The sequence below is a fragment of the Pseudopodoces humilis genome, chromosome 6 (genome assembly GCF_049639895.1).
Source record: "Pseudopodoces humilis isolate 2021_Gansu_Grassland_sample_001 chromosome 6, ASM4963989v1, whole genome shotgun sequence".
Taxonomy (NCBI): Eukaryota; Metazoa; Chordata; class Aves; order Passeriformes; family Paridae; genus Pseudopodoces; species Pseudopodoces humilis.
The window spans coordinates 49,615,419-49,638,217 of NC_142205.1; the positions used below are offsets into that span (position 1 = coordinate 49,615,419).

The 22,799-nt window shown below is 39.7% G+C and overlaps 1 protein-coding gene across 3 annotated transcripts in view; it reads right to left on the reverse strand.

The window, feature by feature from the left end:
* The window catches only part of RAP1GDS1 (Rap1 GTPase-GDP dissociation stimulator 1), an 89,946-nt gene extending 67,453 nt beyond the window's left edge, over window positions 1-22,493 (reverse strand). For all 3 annotated transcript variants that reach the window (XM_014263173.2, XM_014263175.2, XM_014263172.2), the window contains exon 1: window positions 22,272-22,493. In XM_014263173.2, the coding sequence (XP_014118648.1) occupies window positions 22,272-22,275 (4 nt within the window). In that variant the 5' untranslated portion in view covers window positions 22,276-22,493. The remainder of the gene's footprint in view (window positions 1-22,271) is intronic.
* Window positions 22,494-22,799: the final 306 nt, after the last annotated feature.

Sequence of the window (22,799 nt, forward strand, 5' to 3'; positions counted from 1 at the left end):
TCAGTGAAGAATTTTTTCCTAATATCCAAGCTGAGCTTCCCCAGCACTGAGGTAACTTCGTCTTGTCCCAGTTACGTGGGAGAAGAGGCCAATGTCCCCCTTGCTACAACCTCCTATCAGGGAACTGTAGAGAGTGATATGGTCTTCTCTTAACCATTCTTTTCTCCAGACTGAACAGCCTCAGGTTCCTCAGCTGCTCTCTGCAGGATTAATCGTTATTCTGTGATTACCGGAGACAATGGAGATTTCTCAGTTTTCAGGTATTTCTTACTGCCATTAAACAAACCCATGGTGATGCCAGAAAAGGAGGAGTCACATACATTTGCATGGTCTTAATAAGTTTACCAGAATCCTTACATGGAAATCTGACATCACTGTTATCAGTGGTTACTGACATCAGAAATCAAGTCTCTTAAGTATTTTTTGTTCTTTTTTATCAAATACATTATTTAAATCTGTGTTAGAAAGCCTGTTTCTAAGTTCTTCTTTTAATATCATCACAAATTGTGTATATAAAAACACCTCGTTGAAAAACAGTAAAAGGTAGTGATACCTAAATTACCATACATCTCATAACTCTCTTCTTATCTACCCCACAGAAATGACAACCTCCAAAGCAGTCTTCATCTTTGCATTAAGGGAAGGTATATGTGTAATTTTGCGTAGTATGAAAGTACATCAAGCTTTCTGACACATCCTCTACAAGCGTTTCAAAAATAGTAAGTTAAGATACAAAATCTCAGCCCTTGTCCTGTTGGCTGTTAATAAAATTCCATCTGGTCACTTAGGAGCCGTGCCAACATTACCACACAAAGAGCTTTTAAGCTGTCTGAATGTTCAAGAGTCATTTGACAGCTTTTTTATTTACCTTCTTTTTTGTCAAATATGCACCTAATAGCATACAGATGGCTAGGTTCTAACAAGTTTACTTGTATGCAGTCTCGAAACTAACCTTGAAAATAAACTGCTGAGGTTCTGCTTTGGGGTGTTGCTTGGGTTATACATTTTTTCCTAACATTTAGGATTGTTCAGTCTACTGCTACTTCAAGTTCCTTATTAGGCAAATAGAAAGCGAAAGTGAAAACTTGGTGCCTGGTTTTTCTAAAACTGCAAACATAGTAAGAATCTGCTCAACCTGCTCAGAGCCAACAGAATGGGAGTAGGGGACAGGGAGCTGAAGTCTCAGTAGACAGCAAGTTAAAGAAATGTTCACTGACAAAAATCTTCAAAGGGAAAGGAATCCCAAGAACCAGTCTTGGCAATGAGAGAGACTTCAGCAGCAGATGGAGACTATTCTCGGTGTATATTATCCGTATATCTCTTAGTGCCAAAATCAGTTCTAGATTTATTCTCTTGACATTGTGATAAAATATGTGTATTTAATACAGAAAAATAAATTTCACACTGTAATTCATATTCAAATTTGTAATGGAAAATCAAAATTGAAAAAAAAAAAACCAAACCCACTCCCCATAAAAAAAAAATAAAATAAAATAAAAAAAAATCTTCTGAGTGACCCGATCCAGCTTCAAAGTTACCCAGCTTGGCACAGGAGGCTGTATTACGTGATGCCATCAATGACTTCATTTTCTGTGTGAAGGTATTAGTCCATGTGATGAGGCTGTGTAAACCATTAACACGTAACAGTGAGTTTGCTTGGCCTCCTCTATTGCCTTCCACAATCATTGCCATAGCCAAATTATCAGGGAGGTTTCAAAATGTTGCAAGTCTTGCAGGGGTGATGTTGGTCATCCACTTTTGCATAACACTGAGCCAAAAGGGACAAGTGAAGCAACACTGAATGGTCCACCAGACTCTCAGCCTGAGGATCAACTGTCCGGGATGCAAGAAATCCAGTCAGACAAGAATGCTATTTCAGTTACAACTAGTTGTTTTCTCCTCATTCATATCCCTCAACATCTTTTAACTGAATCAAGTCTAAAATCTTTAAGTTCAGGGAATCGATTTGTATCTTAAATCTCTGTAGGATAGGCACTCACTATATACAGTTAAGGGTTGATTCTGTCACTGTTTCCTGATGGGTAACTGAGTAGTCTTACACATCTGCATAAACTCTAAGGTCCTGACATACAGTGAGATAATAAAGGGAATAAACCTGTAAAAAGACAGTATTTTTACTGTTGTTTTAACTAAATTGTGGGCAATTCAATCAAATGAAGTTTTGGAAAGGATCTGAGTAGAAAGATCTTGTCTTTGACATTCTCTTTCAGTTCTTTACTTTGGAGTAGCTGGTTTTAATTAAGTCCAATCTTCAAAGCTATAACATATGATTAGAACCCAAAGAGCAATCTACTACAGAAAATAAAATGGATCTGAGCAGTGGAAAATAGAGACTAATCTAGGAAAAGCTGTGAAGATTTAAGGAAAGACTATTATAGATCCAATAACAGAACATAATGATGTTTCCATACACATAGTCTGTGTGCTATATTTTTGTTTTGTTTAGTGCTACATTTTTAAAGGTAACTCGGCACCTTAAATGAAGATGTAATTGAAACAAATAATTTATGGAATCTGCTTTTGTACTCCTGGTGTGAGATCTAATATTTTTGTAAGTTAATAACTGGAATTTCCTAGTCCTTTTCTGGGCAAAGAAACCGTCTTGTTTATTGGGTCTTCAAGCAGCTCATTTTCAATTCAAGGTTGATCAGAACACTCTAGCAACCTGCTTTCTCCTGGTCCAGCTATCAACTTGAGTTTCTCTGTGGCACCTGCTACCACAGTGTCTTGGTGCTGAAACAGCCCCCTTTGCTCTGACGTCCGACACGGAACAGATACCAGATACTGAAAAGCCTGGGGGCTCACACAACAGTCCAGTGAAATCTCAACAAGGAAAGTAGAATTTACACTGATATAATTATAAAGGTCATTTTGTATTCTTTTACATTTAATGTAGAAAAACAAATATAAAACAAATTAAGAAAGGTAGCAATTAAATTAGCTTAGCAGCTCCTAATTAAAAAGACATAAGGCATTCTGTTATGCAACAACACTCATGCAAGTTCCATTTTCCTTCTTGACAAGATACATATCCTAAACCAGCTGATCTACTACACTCATCCCTGCAGCTATCTTTTTATGGAAACATACAGTTTTCCCCCAGTTCTCTATCCCAGCAGAAGGCTGAATTGCAGCCTCTGCATCTTGTCAGACTGGGGGATTTAACAATGATGTTCCAAAGGGTACATATTCCTTAGATACAAAGTCTCAATGATGACTCATGCTGTTCTCAGAGGACTTAAAAATTTGCGTTTAATTTGGTTTTATTTATTTTTCCCCAAAACTACCCAAAAAGTCCCTACTTTTAATTACAAGCTGCATGATAATTACAAACCATGCATGAAAGTTTTTAACTCTGAAAATATACTGTTTGAATTTGGTGAGTGTGTACAAGTAAGTTCCTAATGGAAGTGACCTGCCATTTGTGTTATTATTAGGTTTTCAGTGAAAGTTTCCTAGAAACAGGTTAGTTGCAAAGGGTTAGTTGCCTCTAAACCCTTTCATCTACAAATGTCTTACAATTAAACACTCTTATGGTTGTAAGTACTTGCTTACATGTATTATTCTACCTAATGTTACTTTCATCAAAGCATTTTTGTACCAAGGAGAAAAATCTGAGCGGGAAAGACTATCAAATAAAAATGCACCTTGCCACCTAAACACACTACTGTTAAGCCCTGTAATTTAAAAGTTCCCTTTGACCACAGAGGGGCCAATAGACATGTGACAGTCTTCTCATGCCTTGGAGAAAAAGGCTTTTAGTATTCTCTAATGTTAGCAAAGGACACAGAGGAAATTAAGTCAATTTTGGAAATCCTTGCTTCTTGGGTGGTGAAATGCCACCAATCCTTCAATTTAGCAGTTCAGCAAAAATTACTAAAATGGTCTGAAATTCACAATATGCACTTTGTAGGCAGATTGTGGTGTCCACATATCACCAATTGAAGGCTACACTGTCAGCATCATTCATCTATAAGCTTTTAGGGCCAAAATGTACTCTAGAGTTTTTAGTTTGCTTTTATAGATATCATGTATGGCTTTAAACCTGGTATTACTAAGATTAGCAGACAACTGTGGTTAATCCCTCTAGTGATAAATAGTTGCCTATTAGTGCAGTTATTTGTTTTCACCTAGGAATGCACAGGATGCAGAGCACTGATAAAAACACTGCAGTGATAGGATCAGTTCAGATCCTCTCTAAAGGAAAAGGATTCAACATGTGTCTTCACATAAGATTGACAAAACTGCAGAATCAGATGGCAAAATTAAAGTGGTGCACAAACTGCTCAATATAACCCTATTTTAAATAAAGATTTCCAAAACCTCAACAGAATTCTGCACTGCTGTAGTTACAAGTGATCATTAGCCTCTGCACAGCCTTTAAGAGCTTTATTTAGTAAAATTCATACAAGAGGGACAATGCAGTAACATGATCCTGATATTCTGAGGCAGCACATTACAGTATATGGGCACAGCTGGGTAAATCACAATCTGAATGTTACAGTCCTCAAGTATTACTTCAAAAAACTGTGATGAACATTTGAATGAGTGAGATGATGCAATAGGTATGCACTGAAAATATGGTTTTGGAGAAAAAAAATCTGACAGTACAAATCAGGGGGAAAAATCTCCAAAAGAAAGGGCTTCTTTCTGTCTTAAATCCCAGGACTCTTAAGTAAACTATTAATCTCCCATTCAATCAAGTGTGCTTGAGCAACATCCCAAACAAGTGAATTCTCCCAAGAGATATATATTTACATGAAGCTCAATAAAAAAGGCAAGCAAGACTTCTTTTCTTTTCAAAAAGAAATATATCTTTTAAAGACAAAAAAAATTCTGCAAAATGCCACTCACTAGATTAAACTGCAAGTAATTTGCTACCCCCACAAGCAGGATCTGACTGTGTGCAAAGTGGAGGAGTGCTTTGCTTTCACTGCTTAATAACCATCTCTCAGACTAGGTAAAGAGTCATATTGACAGAAACTGAAAGGGGTCAGGTTCTGCACACAATCTGCAGGTCTCAAGGATGAAGGGCAGATGGGAAGTACAAACAAGTCCTTGGGATACATTTCACAAGGGATGCAAGGATCTGTGTCAACTCGATACGGTCACACATGCTATGTCCCCAGTTCAAAATGTCCACTGTACTCTGAGACATTTATCCCTCTGATGACCATGAAGATCTTGACTGATCCTTAAATCACAGGGGAGGAAAAAAATCAAGTTTATATGCAGAGAAGACTGTAGGAAGCCTGCCTCCCATGGATTCTTTTACCAGACACTAGATTCTGGAGAAATGTTACCTTCTTTCAAGTTCCACATGCATTTCGTTTAAGCCCAAATGCAGAACTCTCTTAGTTCTCCCAGGCAGCTTATTAACCAAATTCATATACTACTATTGGTATCTCTGAGTGTATGGCTCTTCTAGGCCCTGCTTCCAATGTGCCCTGTATCAAAGAATCCAATACAAAGCACATGGCAAAAATGTGAAAATGCCTTGTGCACATTAGTGTGAACATAAAAATGAACCAAATGCTATCCTCTACCTGAAAGGATTTCAATAAAATTTCTCCAAAACATACTCAAGTCAGATTTTTGTATTTTTCATGTGAGGACTGAAACACCTCTTACTTCTACTTTTGAGACATATTTTATATTGGACGGGGCTTGAGCAACCTGTTCTAGTGAAAAGTATCCCTGCCCATGGCACAGGGCTTGGAACTAGATAACCTTTGATGTCCCTTCCAACGCAACCAATTCTATAATTCTAAATTAAACAGTCATTGCATAAAACAAATGAGTAGTCACAGGAAAAAAAAGTGTTGTAACTTCACCTTTAAAAAATATGCCTTATCTAACACACTATGAACACATATCACTATTGGGTGTTACATCCTGGTCAGTTTGAGGGTACAGCTTCAACTTCAGGCAGAGGAAAAGCTTGGACTTCTGGAGCGCCCTCCTCCATAAACGTGTGCCTGTCCCAATGAAGGCAAAGTTGGTAATCCACTTGTGCCTCTTCCTACATTTGCATTTGAAATGAAAAAGGTTTCAAACTTTCTTAGAAAACATGCAGGCATCCAGCTCTAAGAAAAAATTTCAAGCCCTGGGCTTAAGGCAGAAATCATGCTGATCAGAAAATGGCATGCATATTAATTAAGGGTGATTTCCTGCTGAGCTTGGTAGTTCATCCTATTCTGGACTCTCCGAGCACTTTTTATTTACACAGCCAGAACTCTTGGCTCATGTTTCTGAATGCCACATTGGAAACCAGCACCTAAAATTCAGAGCATATGCAAAATGCAGTCTGCCCCTAACCAGGCATCTATAAAGAATCCTGCAATATTCCAGGATATTCATGGTATTTATTTTATACAGACTCTTAGGAGGACTGAGCTACTGATCAGCTGCCAGTCCTTTTTCCAATAGGAACTAAAGAAGCAGTGATACTTCAAAGAACAGAAGTCAAAACCCAGCATTGTTTTTGAGGCAATTCCTGACCAGCCCCTGCATGTAAATAAGGATGTTGCAGCCTTTGGCATAACTGAGTGCACTTATTTATGGACTGGTAAATAATCACAAGGCACTAAATATCTTTGCAATGGTCTGTCAATAAAACTTCAACAGTGCCCTAGGCCATCCTCCACTTGCATCTTGCACCAACATTAAGGAACAGCACAGTCCTTTCTATATCCTCTTTTTATTTATAGTGTTTATACCAAGGAAATTCCTCTTGTTCAGCAGATACAACTCCCACAGATGCCAGCCACAAAAGGACCACAGTTGAGGAAACAATCTCTCTCCTAGTAAGTTTTGTGATTGTTTTCTTTCTCCTAAAACTTTTTGTTCACTCATATAATTCCTTTGAAAGTGGAAGAAAGGGGAAATAAAGAAAACAATAGCTCAGAAGTTGTCACACATTATGGGGTAAAGCTCAGAGATATTTCATGGAGTAAATGTGTGGATCATGCACAAGCCAAAAGGTGTCAATTTTAACTACTGTAGATATGCTGATATTTTAATGAAATGAATAAAAGAAAAGGATGTTTCTGTATCAGCAGGCACAGAGCAAAGCAGCTTTGTTGCTGGACATATCCTATTTACTCCCAGAAGCTGCATATAAGAATAAAAATTTGAAAGTACATTATCAGGTGAAATATTCTTCCTCTCCATTTTATTAACACATAAAACCATACTATAGAATGTTATTGAATGTTATTAACTAATACAGTAAGCAATTGATCCTTAAAGCAGTATTTATCAGGAAAAATGGTAATTCAGCTATAAGAGCAAGATACAAAAAGTATATTTCTCCTTCCTCAGGTCCCTTTGAACCAAACTGGGCACAATGAATATTAGTTTGGTTACTGTTGATACTTCAAATCTTTTATAAATCCAGCACAAGGACACACTTAGCTCCTTCTGTATCTCATCTAGGTATCAGACCTTCTCAGACTAAGCACTCTTCAACTCTGCGTCAGCACTTCCATGTGTAACCAGAGCCAGACTCCTCCACAGAAATGGGTACAGAAAGCTCAGAGAGAGGGAACTAAAAACTACTAGTGCTGAAAAATCTAAAATATCCCAGGACACACATCGGCTCACCACCATCCTTTCATCCTGAAGTTTGCCTTCTGTGATAATCTCCTGCAAAACAGTCCAGTTATGTCTCACTAGAGAAGTATTAAATGGCTCTGTCAAAAGGAACTATCTCCTGATCTGGTTGAGCAGAACTTTTGATTGTCCTACAGATCAACACCATAGGTGCTCTAGAAGGATAAAAACTGCAAGATGCTACCAAGTAACTTTGCAAGGATAGATTAATCTATCTTGGAAAAACTTCCTTTTCCTCCAGGTTGCCAAAAATTTATTACCGAAGCTGAAAAAATAAATTAGTACTATTACACAAGTAAAACCACAACTTGTTGGGATAAATGAACCTAATTTGGGTAGTCTTTTACCTCTCTAATTAATACAGATATGGCCGACGACAGACAAACTGCAGGTATGACTAAAGCGTGGGACTCGGGAGAGCTTGTAAGTACTGCTCTGGTTCATCACATTTCATGTCAGAGAAGGCTCAAGGTATGCACTCTCCCCTGCTCAGCTGCAAAGGAATATGGTCACATCATAGGAAGAGCACTGAAAGCTGTACTAAAATCCAAAAAGATTACATCAACAACATGTAGACAGGGTGGGAGCTCACTAGGGCTTTCACAGAATGACTGGGAGATCTGGACCCTTTGGTTTCCCATTAAATGCTGCTGCAAGTCAATCTGAATGCATTTCTCATCAGCTAAATAAGTAATGTGGCACAGACAGAGCTGAAATCCAATTTAGGCTACACCTCATAATCTGTCTTTCATCCCCAGTGTGATTCTGCAGAATTAAGTCTGTTGGGTGTGTACAGACAAAGGTTTGCCATCCTCTATCCACTTGCATTAACTTGCAGTAACTTGTGTTTACTTGTAACTGTGGTCAGTACAAGGCACAGTTACTTGTAGTAATCAGCCAACACTCCTAGGCAATTTTTCAAGTATACAGAGTTTAACTATCCTTAATAAATAAATAGTTTTTTGTATTTTGTAGATAATAAATAATTAAACTTTAATTTTCCGGGAGTCACAGTCATGGAGGGTTCATCATTGCTTTACTATTATCAAGAAGTCCAACATAAATCTGACAGCCCTATTCAGACTGGCTGAACAGCAGATTTGAGTATGCAGTTTGTGCTTGACACTATTATAGCCTAGAGGCAAATACACATTTGTAATCTTTGCAAACAACACTGAATTTGGAGGAACATCTGACATACCAAAGGGGAGTCCAGAGGCACTTTCCAGCAACCCGGGGACTGGATCAACAGAAACCTCCTCAAGTTCAACAGGGGTAAGTGTCAAGTTCTGCAGCTATGGCAGAATAACCCCAAGCACCAGTGCAGGTTGGGAACACACTGTTGTAAAGACCCAGAGGTTACAGGGGATGCCAAATAAAACATGAGGCAGCAGCATGTTCCCAAAGTAAACAAAGCAAACTGTACATTGGCTGCATTAGCAGCGTGACCAGCACATCGAGGCTCTGCTTGATGCTTGCAAGGATTTGTGTCTCCCACAATTCTATGTCTGGTTCCTTATGTCCTGGATGAAGGACACTGAAAAACAGGGCAGAACTATCAAAATGGTCATATTCCCACAACTCATGATGTGTAAGAGCTTGGGGGCCTCTTTAGTCTGGCAAAGAGGAGGCTAAGGGGAAAGCCTGGAGCTGCCTGCAGGGATGTTACAGAAACTACAGAGGCTTCAAGCAGTAGCTGCACAAAGTCATAGCTGACCTGGTTCAACCACCTCAAAATCCTTCCAAATTATGGTTCTGTATTTCTTCTATGATACCATGAACCTGTTTCAAATTTCATCTCAAAATACCTTCACTGTTTCTACAACAGTGTCTCCAAGAAGGACACGCAGGTAGACCCAAGTCTTGCTGTGTCACAAATGTAACTGCTTGGTCCCTATAAAAATTAGCAGAGCACAGATTAGAAAATTCCTCATCTGACTATTCCTGCTATCTAACTTCCATTTAATAGAACTTTTTCTTTTCTTTCCAAACAGGTTTTGATCTACAAAACAGGTAGCAGTTTGGGGCTCATGAAGAAAAGGTCTCAAACACAAGTAAAAAGTACTCCTTTTACATCTAAAATTATTTCATTTCACTTGCTAACAATATGTTAATTTTTAGTGTAACATTTTTATTATGATCCATTTATTATATTTACTCAACAGTGTATGCAGTTTTGGTACTGCTGGAACTCCCATATATGTGAAGATAGACTGTGATTGTGAAATACCATGCAAGGTAAGTCCTACTCCTAGGAAAAAGCAACTTGGTGACTATGACGTAAAATTAGTTTGACTTGGCAAGTCTTTCATATTGCTCCAGAATGGTCTAAGCACAGTTTTGAAGAACAGGAAAGATGGACTCCCTTTCACTGCAGTCTTCAGTTGTAAAGGCAAAATAAAAGGAGTTTGAATGAAGCTTCATTTGTTACGATATTTTAATATTGAGGAGAGATTATTAACTACTTTTATCTTTGAAGAGAAAAAGAATGCATTAAAAATATGAATTTGGGTTAAAAAAAAAACTCCTCAGAATTTGTGAGATTACAGTATACATGACACAAATGGAACATAAGTACAACAGAGGCTATTGAACAGTTTACCAGTAGAGCTGCAAAAGTGTATTAACTCTCCACATTCCTATTAAAGCAAGCAGTTAGGAACCTCACAGCTTATTAATTGTTAGGAGGTGATGCATATATAATGAAATAACATCTAGAAACTTTGTATTTTGAAGTGAATAAGGAGTTTTGGTCTGAACACACGCCTTTGAAAATGCCGAGTTAACCTCTATCTGTCATTGTGACACATTTTGCACAATCTCTATTGAACTCTCTGTTACTTATGCAATGTCACACTAAAAAATCACATTTTAGGAACAAATGTTTTCACATGTATCAAACCAATATTTCTTTTGCATGGCCTGCCTTTCATTTGTTATGTTACTTGTTTACTTTCACGTTTCAGAGTTCAAGGTAAAAATCTAGTTTTCACTTAATTTCTGTTTCCCCATCTGGGTCAATCACAACCTTTTGCAATATGTTAACTAAATCCTGCAAGAGAACGGGAGTAGAAAGGAGGACAACTTTTTACAATCCAATGTCTTGGTCTTGTGTTTTCCCCTTTTATAAATAAACAAATTTAAATTTAAGTTTGGTTTTACTTACCTGCTTCACTTCTTACACAATTAAACAATATCTTCACTCTTACAATTAGAAGATTATTCAGATGAATTAATGTTTATAGTTACCTCTTCAGAGGACATTTTTTTTTAAGACAGAGCTGATTTCTCTTATCTTTTCAGCAACAGTTTGTCATCCTTTGCTGGTATGTCTACATTTTCTCTCCAAGACATGAGAATTCTGTCTCATCTTCATCTGAAAGCATGATACACTGAACTGACTTGTCATTTGAGAATACAACTAATTTCCCCGTGCCACAAATTCTCCAGCATACTAAACATCTGCAACTTTTTCTGGCTTCCACAGATGTGAGTCACTGCAAAAAAAAAACCCTATGTCTACCCCTGTAGATTATAAAGCCATTAATTCTATGAAACCATGAGGAGTATTTAAACATTAAACTTAGACAAGCCATCTCAAATCTGAAGGCACTACGAGCATCATTTTATTATGCATCACTTAATTACCCATTATCTTATTGGTCATATATGCTCAGGCAGAATATAAAAGCTACAATTTGGGCCCAAATACCATCTTAAATCAAATCTGCAGCCTCTTTATGCACAATACAGGGCAATGGGGAACTGAGGCTATAATCTGACTTCACTGAGGTTTCAGCAGCAAAGCTGGTTTCAACAGATTACCTTTTCTAAATGCTCTGCAACCAGGTCATTTAAGGCATTGCAATACAGCGAGCGTCACTTAAGCCTACAGCACACACGTAAACCTGTCATTTGATAGTTTTCTGTATTCAATTTAAAGAAGTCGTGTCTCAGCACTGAATATAAGTTTTACTTTCATTAAATTAATGCCTCAGTGCCTCTTTATAAGCTGTGTTGAGCACGCAGATCTTTCATGTCAAAGCAACCACACTTTTTTGTCTGATGGTTTTACATTATCCTTAGATTACATTAGATGAAGCTGCAGAAACATCTAGATTGAAAATATTCAGATGATATGCTGAATTCTGGGAACAAGTTAGTTCCTCAAGTACAGAGCAGAACAGTATGCTCACCTAAACAAGCAGAACTGGGCTTCTGGACTTGAACAGAGCCTTGGAAAATTAGAATGTAACCCAAGTCCAACACATGCTACATGAGCAAAGCCCGAGTGGTTCAGAATCTGTTACATAAACACAACACCACAGTGGACTTCAAAGTCTCATTCTGGTTGTTCTTTGAGAGGCTGACGAGTGTTAAAACAAATGTTGTTAAAACATAAATATTTTCATTCCAAATTGTGACCAAACTCAGAAGAGGCCTTTTTGTTATAAAGCTGCTTTTGCAAGAAGTTAGGGAGCTAAAAGAAATTAAAAAAATCAGGGGCTTGCAAGAATTTATGAGTTTTCAAGTTTGATATCTTCTCCTTGATCTTAGATTTACATCTCTGCTCCAAAAAAGTCTAATCTTAATCTGGAAACAGGCTCCTCAACATATTTTGGATCGTAAAAAATAAACTTCTGGTGATGGGAAAAAAGTAATAGGCTCATCTACATATTTTTTAAAAAATATACACGGTCAAGCAAAAAAGCCTTGTGTTCAAAAAACCTGCCAAAACTAAGTAATTTTTAAAATATGCCTATTGACCAGCTTTCCAAAATCCAGCAAATTCTTTATGCACAGCCAAAGATGCTGTTTTGTTGATAATGACTTCTGATTTCAGAAATAAAGCAGTTGCTAGGTATGCTCACTTCCAAGAGATACCTCACTGTTGTGATCACTGAAGTACAGAAAACTGTTCAGAAGTGGAGGAGCTAAAAGTAGGCTAAAAACAATCCAGTGGTCCACAACTGCTGCTTTTTATCAGAAAGCCTATTTAATATCAATTTAAAGAAAAAAAAAGAAAATGTAAACCAGGCCATCCCTTGCTTAACTGAAGTGCTGCATTATCTAGGGCATTTCTCTCTCCAGCCATCTGTTTTGAGCTGGGTGCATGCACTGAACTCAAAATTTATGTTTACAAGAGAACTCTACCAGTTTCTTCCATAGACTATGTGAGAAGTCTCAAATTCTACCTTATTCTCAACAGCAGAAAAAAGAACTGTGATACCTTGTAAAGGGAGAAGTTGTGACCTTCATAAAGATAAGCAAACATTTCAGATTGTATCTGGGATGAAGTTGCATTCCAAAGCAATCTATACTGAATTGCTTTTTGTTTGTTTCCACCATTCTTGCCTTCAGAGAAGTGTCCAAACTAATGCATGTGCGATTAGAAGCATAACATGTAAAAGCCTTGCAAAGAGAAATTCCCAACATTTTCTGGGAATATCAGAAAGTGTCAAAAGCTATCACCCAATGGCTACAAAGTGAATTTCATTCTGAAAATGCAGTCATTCCTTTTTCTCTATGCTGCTACGAGATAGAACAAAGGTCACTGTATGTAAATTAATAGCTTGTGGCACTGTGCTTACTGTTCCTTTTACAAGAGGATGTTCTAACATGATGATCTCCATGTTAAATTGGTTTCTTCTTTGATGTAACAAATTATATAGACTACATACTTCCATCAATTTGAAAGAAAAACCAAGTTTACCAAATCATTTTCTCTATCATCAAATAGAGCTCTTTCTTCATTTAGCACATTCCTTCAGAGGCTATGTATTAGTATAGCACCATATCTAGGAATAGAAGACATGTTAAAAGTGTTTCTGATGGTCAAAATCAGCCCAATGTCTGCCTTCCTCCCCTACCTGCACAAACTGGGGAGCCAATATTACTATACCACGAAAGGGTGGAGTGACCCATGCCATTTTACATTCTTTCACCAAAACAGGACAGTTTAAGCTGTAGCACAGCCAAGTCAAAAAAGCAGGAGCCCAATGACTTCAGTGGTATTCTGTGTGGGCTTTGTGGGGGTACAGGAATGCTGGAGAAATAGCATTTACACAAATAGGGCTCAATTCCATACAATTCCTTTCCTACAAATACATTCTTTCATATATTGTCACCTATTGTAAGTTAGGCAGAACTGAAGCGTGGTTTTAAGCTGGTTGTAAATTACTTGATATTTGAACAAAGAGAAGTACATAAAAAAAAAACCCAAAACACTTCAAAGCTCTTGAAATTACAAAACTGAGCACCCGTTTTTCAATTCTTTCCCTAACAAAGATGGTGAAAAGGGTATATATGGTAAAAGAAGCTGTCACACATTTGTCTAATAAAGAAAGAACCTGATGTGAGATGGGAGAGAAGATGGAAAAGAATAGGTAGCTGGAAGAAGATGTAGAAAACCGGGCAATAAAATTGCCCAGAAGTCTGAAGGAATAGGGAAGCTATGAAAAGGGTGTACAAAAATGTAAAAAATGAGTATTAGGCAAACTAGAAAAGAACTGAATAAATACATTGTATCACCAGACAGAGATATGTGGGCTTTGCCTGGAAAGTGTACACTGTATTTTGGGCACTACTGCACACAAATGTATTGATTACTATCTTTGATTCAGCTGAGGCACTGTCTTGCTGTAAATGGGTGATGGGATTTTCATTGCAAAAGCTTAGAAAAATGAAGAGCCAAACCCTCTTGCCCCCTAAAACCTGCTCAATTCCTGCCAGTAACTCCTTATGTACATATTCCTCCTCTTTCTCTCAATCACCAATGCTTCTCTGCTTTTCCTGTAATTCCATATGGCAGGAGCCAGCATGACTATATATTTTCCCTGAGCTTCACAGAGAAATGGGTAAGAAAGCCTGACAAGCTTTGCAGGATGAGAGCAAATTTGTATTTGTATAAAGTGTATTAGTGGATTTCTAATTTAATTTGATTGTACCAGACATTTTTACAACAAATGTGTTCACAGACTGGTTTTCTGTTCTGGTTGCCCTTTTTTTCCTCCCACAGAACAACACCCTGATACTAAATCAGTTCAGCACAAGCCAGGAAGAAGAAGAAGGAAAAATTGTGGCTCCCAGCCACTTGAGGGAGAAGGAAAAAAAGAGAGAACAGTAAGTATGAAAATGCCACAAAACTGCTACACTGCTGCTGCCACTCCTCTCGATGGTCACATTCACTCACTGCATTTTCTCTTAACTTGCTCACTGGAGTTCACACAGGGTGTCTTGGGTATTTAAACAACAAAGTTCTACCATGACCAGTGATCCAGTGATGTCCCGAGCACACACTGAATGACTGCTGAAGGAAGCGGTCAGATGCAGATGCTATCACCAATACAGCAGACTCAGAAGACTCCTCCAAAGTCCCAGGAGGGGTAAGTTAAACATCCTGTGGACAGGGAAGATTTAGATAAGAAAGATGTGTACAATTTGGTTTTAAAACCCTTTTCTCTTCCCATGCTTTGTTCCTGCTGCCAACATAAAACAGCATTTTGTTTTAAGGAATCGTTCCAAGGCCTTCATGTAGCAAAAGTAGCTATTTGGCAGTGTGGAACTCAAGCTCTGCTTGCAGGGTACTGGGTGCTGTTGACAGTGAACATGATGGGATTTCTCCACAGGAAAGGAATATGGGAACAAACTTAGTAAGGCTAAAGCAAGGAGAAGGGATGCTACCGGTTCTGTAAATAGTGGCATGTACTTGTAAGGTTGCATTTAAGGCTAGGAAAGTTAAAATAGTCTAACTAAAGTCATTGGACTGTCATATCCAATGACTTGATATCCAACATCAAAGACAGGAAGCATTTCTAAATTTGCTCCCAAGAGGAGTTCCCAACAGCTGGAGAGCAAGGCACCCTCAGCAACAGGCAGAGCTCCCCAGCCAAACACTTCACTCACCCTAGAGATTACAAAGGCTTGTAGATGTTCACGTTGCCTGATTTTGATATTTATGTAAAAGACCTAGGCTAGCAGCATTTTCAGTTTCCATTCACAGAATTAATCCATATGGTACAATTTTAGTTCCTAGCCTGGATATAATTAAAGGCAAAAGGGAACAGAGTTTGTCATGTGCCGAGTGTAAGAGCTCTCCTCCAAGTTTAGACCTCCAATGCACAGAAGACAGGATGAGAGAAAGTTGAGTACTCTGCTGTACATGGTGTTCTTTCTGGACTGATGTGTTCTAGAGGTAAAGGCAATTACTGAAAGGTAAAGAAGGCAGAAAAAACAGGGTTTTCAACTGCAGGTTTTGTGCCTTGATGCTCCATGCTAGTACATCGTGAAGGCCATAAACGTACAGGCAGCTGACAGTGGAAATAAGAACTCAAGACTACCAGGAGATGCTGAGCTGTCACCTCCTCAGGTTTCCCAAGCACAGGTCTGTACCCCACAGGCTCACTGACAGCTGTGACAAATTTCTAAAGGGTTTTGTTCAATCCTCAACACATCCTCCATCCTATAATGCTTAGTTGCTTTCCTCCTTCAATCCGAGTCTTCTTATCTCCATCTCTCTGTCCAGTCTTACTCCCAAATATATTTGCAGAGCACAGACAGGACTCTGAAAAAAAAGCTGCTATTCAGCATGTGAATTTAAGTATTTGATTAACTGGATTTAATCGGATACTGAAAAGACTTGTCAACTGATAGCAAGGGTCAACAAAAAATTTGAATGATACATAAATTTTGTATGTCTTCAAAATCATTGTGTCCGTCAGGCTGGTAAGTACCAGTGGATGGAACTGACAGCTGAATTCAAGCACTGATTAACTTTCATGAACCTCCCTGAGTTATCACTAACACAATGAATAGTTCAGTGTTTTGATAAAAGCTCAGAACTGACAAATGCCTCAGATGTTCCTGTAATACAGAACTAGGAGGCAGTGAGTTTTTAAGAGTTGTTAGATGTGGAGGAAATGGGAGCTACTGTTGAAGTGGATCACTAAAAGAATTTCCTTTGCAAAAGTGTGAATTAAAAAAAAAACTTATTTCCCCTGATTTTTAAATGAGTAAATGCGATTTTTATAATACATTTGTCTGACCTAGAAATAATGAAAGCATTCCATTTATTTTGAACTGCAAATTTTAACACAACTTTATACATGCATCCACACTGTCAATTTATCCATATTATCATTTCAACTACTTCAGACATACACACGTTTTTTCCCTGACACTTATCATAATTTGTGTAGCTATATCTGAAAGTTCTTCAGGTCAGAGATATTTCTAAGACACATGCCTTGCCTGTGCACATTTACACTTGGACAGTTTAGGCATGCTGTAATTATTTGCAAGTCCCAAAGCATCACACACTAAATTCTGTCCTCCACCTGGAGATAAAATGAGCAGCAGTTATCCGGTTTATAGATTTGACAAATTCTTCTGGGCACCTGCCAACTCTGTAATCTACTTGAACTATATCTTAAGAACCACATGAGATCACCAGGGTTTCTGCACAACTTCAAAGCTCCCTAAGCCAGAGCCGTGCAGCTCTCAGGCTGAACAAACGTCGTCAGGCTCTGTGCACAGCTTTGAGGCTCCTTGAACCACAGCCACTTGTTCCAGAGGGTTTTACAAATTTTATTAGGCATATCTGGAGCACACACAAATTCTAATACACATCAGCTATGTTTTTGCACTAAAAGGAACTTCAACATTCAGAAATATATGGCTTTTAACGACCATTTTACTCTACCAAAACAAATTTCATTTGCTTGCCATTATAATAAAATCTGTAGATAGAAACAATTTTCTATACCATATTTAACAAAAAGAGGTCCTGAGAGACTGTCCTTGCAGTGAAATCCGCTACTTATAAAATCCCTTCGTAGGAAAAGCTCCTTGTCTAATTAAAATTCAAACCACCATTAGAAAAATTTCTCCATTAGCTGCAGAACACATTAACATTTCAAGACACCTAATTTCCAGAAGCTTAGATGTAGTTCCTAATCTATTTTAATCTGGAAACAAGTTAGCATTGAAATTTAATGCCTTCAACACTATCAAGACAGCAGGAATGCTCACTTTCTCCAGCACAGCAGTGAACAGACCCAGGTGGACCAGTCAGCAGTGAAAAGTGGGTTTTCTCTTACATAAGTAACTAGGTCACTGTTTAATGTCACTTTATCCTAAAACATGAACTTCATCCTGTGACAGAGTTAAGAAGGGATAGCAATCAACCTCCTTGACAGATGCCTTGACAGAGGAATCCCCATAGCCTTTCTCTCCTGTCAAACAGCAATGATATTATTTTCCCTTTTTTTTGAATAAATACTTGTTTATGCTAATCTTTTTATTTTACATATTTATATATAATTAAATATTGAGAACTTCCAGAAATAATTCAACTTTACATGAGAAAGATGGAAAACTATAATGAGTCTTCTCAAGGACTGTCAGGAGCATACAATTCATATTATATTAAAAAAAAAGTAATAATTATCTGATTTTATTTAGATTCTCCTAGCTATTTCCCTTATATTTTGGGGAGGGATATAGAGTAGAACTCCTTTCTTCCTCCTGTTTCTGTCCTCTGTTGTTCCATTCATCCATCTTTAGTTCTAATACTTCTCTCCCTTCGTGCATTTCCCTTAAGGGATTTTTGTTCCTTTCTATTCCTGTCTTGGTAGCTTTCTCATTTCCATTATTACTGCTTTTGTTTCCTTCAGGTTTCAGCTGTTCTTCTGCCCTTTCCTCTTTCAGTTTGATCCTACAAAAGCCAGACGTTCCTCACAGGCTTCTGAAACTAACTCATCTTCTGTTCTCAGGAAATATACTTGTGAATGAAGCCTTTAACCTAAAGCTAAAGACAAAAATGGTTGGTTTCAGATTCACATAGTAACAGAAGATCACAAATACTGGCCTGAGCATGGGAACAGTTATTCATTGAGGAAGGTCACTCAGAAGTAACCTAACCTTTCTGCCTGCTTTAAAAGCACACGTCAAGAAATATTATTGAAGCAAAAGATGCAGCCTAAAAGCAGTTTCTTCTCTCTTTATGTTTTAAAGAGAAGACTTTTATCAAAAGTAGCCTCATTTTTTTCAAAAATGCTACCAACCCTTTATACTGGCTTAAACTGGTGTATTCTGGCTGGCTAGAACTAATATCCTGGTGGTGTTAAAAGTCTGATTGTTTTAGCAAAAACTTTAAAAGAATGACAAATTATCTGTTCGTGCAATTGACATAACTCTTGTCAGATTTGCATTTCGTGTAAGAAAACTAGCAAAAGAGCTCAAAATGGAAGATTTTTTCCCATTAATTTTCATTTGTCTCATCTGAAGCTACTGATTATGTTTTTTTGATCAAAAGCAGGTTGGTTTACTCTCTCTTCCCTAAAGTAAAACTGGACACAGCCATGCCTGAAGCTTTACATCCTCCTGTCTCCTCTATTTCATGAACCACCATCGTGAAGACAGGCAATGGTTTGTTACACCCTGCTCTGTGGTTCAGTTTGAATTCGGTGTTTCACAACCACCAGGCTGGTTGCATGTGCTAATGCTTCAGGGAAAATGGAAGAGAAAATTGAGTATATCTGGGAGGAGAGCAGTAATACAAATCTTTGTTCTGACAACTAAATGGACAGTACTAAAATAAATCCATCTACATTACAGACTGGGAATCTTGCATATTTTGTCACTGAGCCTTTAACACTAGGTATTGTAAAGAGAGCCTAGCAGGCTGCTTACGCAGTTTGTTGTCCAACTAAACACCCAAGTCTGAGCAGAGGCTGCCTTCCATTTCCTGCTAACAAGACCAGGACTCTCAAAATGGAAGAACATTTTTATGAACTTGCACTATTACATACTGTAACTAACACTTCAAACAAAGTGATAAGTGCCGTGAAAACAACTGTATCCTGTATTTGTACTCTGCATACAAACTCTCATGTGGTGTTTTTCAATCTTTTGGGCTCAACGGATTACTGCTGAGTGGTTAAATTGTAACAAAGTTCCCAATTTTTATTTAATGTTTTATTTAATATTTTATTTAATTAATTTACACCTGAGGAATAATTGCAGCCTGCATACAATAACCACCATCGGTCACTCTAAAATGGAAAGATTTTCTTGGATACAGTGTGATTGCATGAGTTTACCAGTTGTGTTTTTCGAGGTTAAAAACAAGAATTGACTGAGGAAAGGGACCCTTCATCGTGAAACTAAAGTGTTACATTAGTAACTGAAAAGTAAAAGCCTTGCAAGTTTTTTTAATAACAAAAGAAATAAAGTAGTGGTGGTGCACACATCACCTAAAAGTATTCAAAGTTCTCTGCCAGCTCTACTTAAGGCCACCTATCTCTCAAAGCCAGAAGCTGAATAGTGTTCGCACTCTAACTCAGGCACAGCTTTACAAACCTTAAATGCAAACATCAGAAGTTACAATTTTGGAAAGAACCAGTGTTAGTGAGAGGAAAGAGCAACCCCTCAGGAGGAAACAACTGCCATGGTAATATCTTCAGAGGAACACACACACGGAAACAGTGTAGCAGAAGACAAATTTCTATACAGTAGAGATAAGGCAGATCCACATACGCGTAACAAGTATTTTTAACTACAGAAATATTTTGATTTGACTTAGAATATATCTTCTTGGGCTTCCATGTTATATCTTTAGTATACAAACCAGTTAGTACTATGCCAACCTTCATAAATACTGAAAAGACCGTATATTTAAATGCAAGATATCACTTAGCATTCTCTGCCACAAACACTTGTTTGTTGAGCACGATCTCTGGAAAGATATAAAAGCCATTGGAAGAACAAGTTCATCCTTGGTTTAATTCTAAGGATTTTCAGCTTCTATGCTATGTGTTACCAAAAAGAAAGCTATAACCTGAATGAGGGAATCTACTGCATTGACTGCATAAGCTTAAACATAGATCTTAAGACAGGAAAAGTCATTACAGTTGCCAGCCAAGGTGAAACTGATTTCAATCTTTGCCACTCACAAGAACTGCTGCAGAGGCCACTTACAGTTTGCTTTGACTTTAGACACACTGGAATCAGACCCTGATATGTGAAGAACAGAAAAAGCCCCCAAAAAATACCCTTCCTCAGCATTTTCACAAGCAATCTCTCTAGGCAATTATGGACAGGTGCTGACAGAGTCTACAGGCAAGTTATTTCAGTCTTCCTGAAAATAATTATAACTAGTCTTACTTTGGCAGCAAGATTTTGTAGCAGATTCTCAAGCTGTTTACAAACTTGCCTGCAACTGAAGTGTAGTTGCCTCTAAAAAGGAGTTATGTGCTCATTCTGCACCAGCTTTTCTGAGCAGGTTTTAGCTGATACCCTGAAGTTACTATTTTTGGAATCCAAAATAGCTAGACTTTGACCAGAATGATGAGATTAATAGTCTTACTTTTTGAATGGAGACAGGAAGCACAGGCAAATTAAATTTTGGTATTTTGCCCTTTCAACCCTCACGAGAAAGAGATCTTCACTGCATTATTGGAGTTTAACTTAACTCTGATGAAATCTGACAGTTATTCCTCACGTCTCACCCTGGCAGCTTCTAGTTTGTGTGATTCTCTGAAGCTTTTCCACTGCTTTAAAGGAGTTAAGTAAGTATTTAACCTCATCTCACAACCAGAAAAACTGAGGCACAGCAACAGCTTCCTTCCATGGAAACTTCTAGTTAAAAGTGAAAGATGCATGTGATCTGCAAAGAAACTACTGATATACCTAAGGCCACAGGAAGTGCTGATGTCAAATACCCGAGCCGAATTCAGGAGCTGCCTTAGCCTGCTTGTGAACCATAGTTCCTCACCCTCTGGACCTGCAACCTTGATCCCATCATCACGTCTGGCACACTGGCTGGGTCTTTGGCAGCTCAACGTGGGCACCTCCTACCCATCCCTAGGATCTACAATACAGCCAGATTTCTGGAAAATCTGTTTTTATGGTGGCTGCTTCATACAGGGAGAGCTGTAGCTTTGTGCAAGAGGATGAAAGAGGCAAGAGAAATTCATCAGCAGCTCTGTTAAGAAAACCCAAATACCACTCTTCCTGGTCTCGTGTGGCATTTGTTGGGCACTCCACACAAGTGTCAATCAGCGTGAAACTACTTAATTTATAATCTTAATACAAAAAAGGGAGAGGTAACATGGCTGCATTTCCAGGCACGATTAACGCTCTAAAAGACGGAGAAATACGAGGACCCTTGCCTTCCTCAAACAATGAGCAGAGATTACAAAACAATCTAAACGTGCTACTCCAACTTAGCTCCATTATGCAAACACTACCTGGGAAAGCGTCCTGGGGGTGCCTTACATAACTCCTCTCTCCGAGCCCCCCTTGGCAGCCGGGCAGTTGTTCCTCCCCCTAACCCCGGCCGCAGCCCCGGCTCCGCCAGTGCCGTGCGGGAGCTCCCGGGCCGGGCGCAGCCGGCGGGCGGCGGCAGCCACGGAAACTTTGCGCCGCAGGGGCCGGGCAGCGGCCGCGGCAGCGCCGGCGGAACCGGGGGGGCTCGGCGGAGCCCGGAGCCCCCGCCCTGGCACCGCTAGGGAGGCGGCCGATGGCAAAGTTGCACCGGCCACCTCTTCCCGCCCGCCGGAGCCGCGGGGGCGCCGGCCTCCCGGGGCGGAGGGGCGGCGGCAGGGGCTGCACAGCGCGGGGCTGGGGCGACTTACCCATGGTGCCGCCGCGGCCTCCTCCGGCTCCTGCTGCTGCCGCTGCTGCTGCTCCTGCAGCCGCCGCCTCTCCGCCGGCGCGGAGGGAGGCGCGGGAGGCGTGTGCGCGGAGCGGGGCGCGGCGCGGAGCCTGCGTGCGGCGGGCTATGAGTCAGGGCAGCACATCCGGGCACGGCCGGGAGACACCCCGCCCGACAGCCCGCCCGCCCGGCCGCACCGAGCCGCCGCCGACCGCCGCCGGGGAAGGGCGGGAGCCGTGCAGCGAGAGAGGAGGCGGCGCGGGGCTGGCGGCAGCGCCCCCGGCTGGGGAGGAGGCGGCGGCGGGGCGGGTCCGCTCGCAGCTCCGGCTGCCGCCCCTCGGGCCTCCTTTGTTACACGGGCTGGGGTGGGGCCGCCCGCCAGCTCCTGGGGGCGGCTGCCGGAGACGGAGAGAGCGCGGGTGCGGCGTGGTGCTCCCCGCGCATCCCCGCACATCCCCTCACATCCCCTCACATCCCCGCGCATCCCCGCACATCCCCTCACATCCCC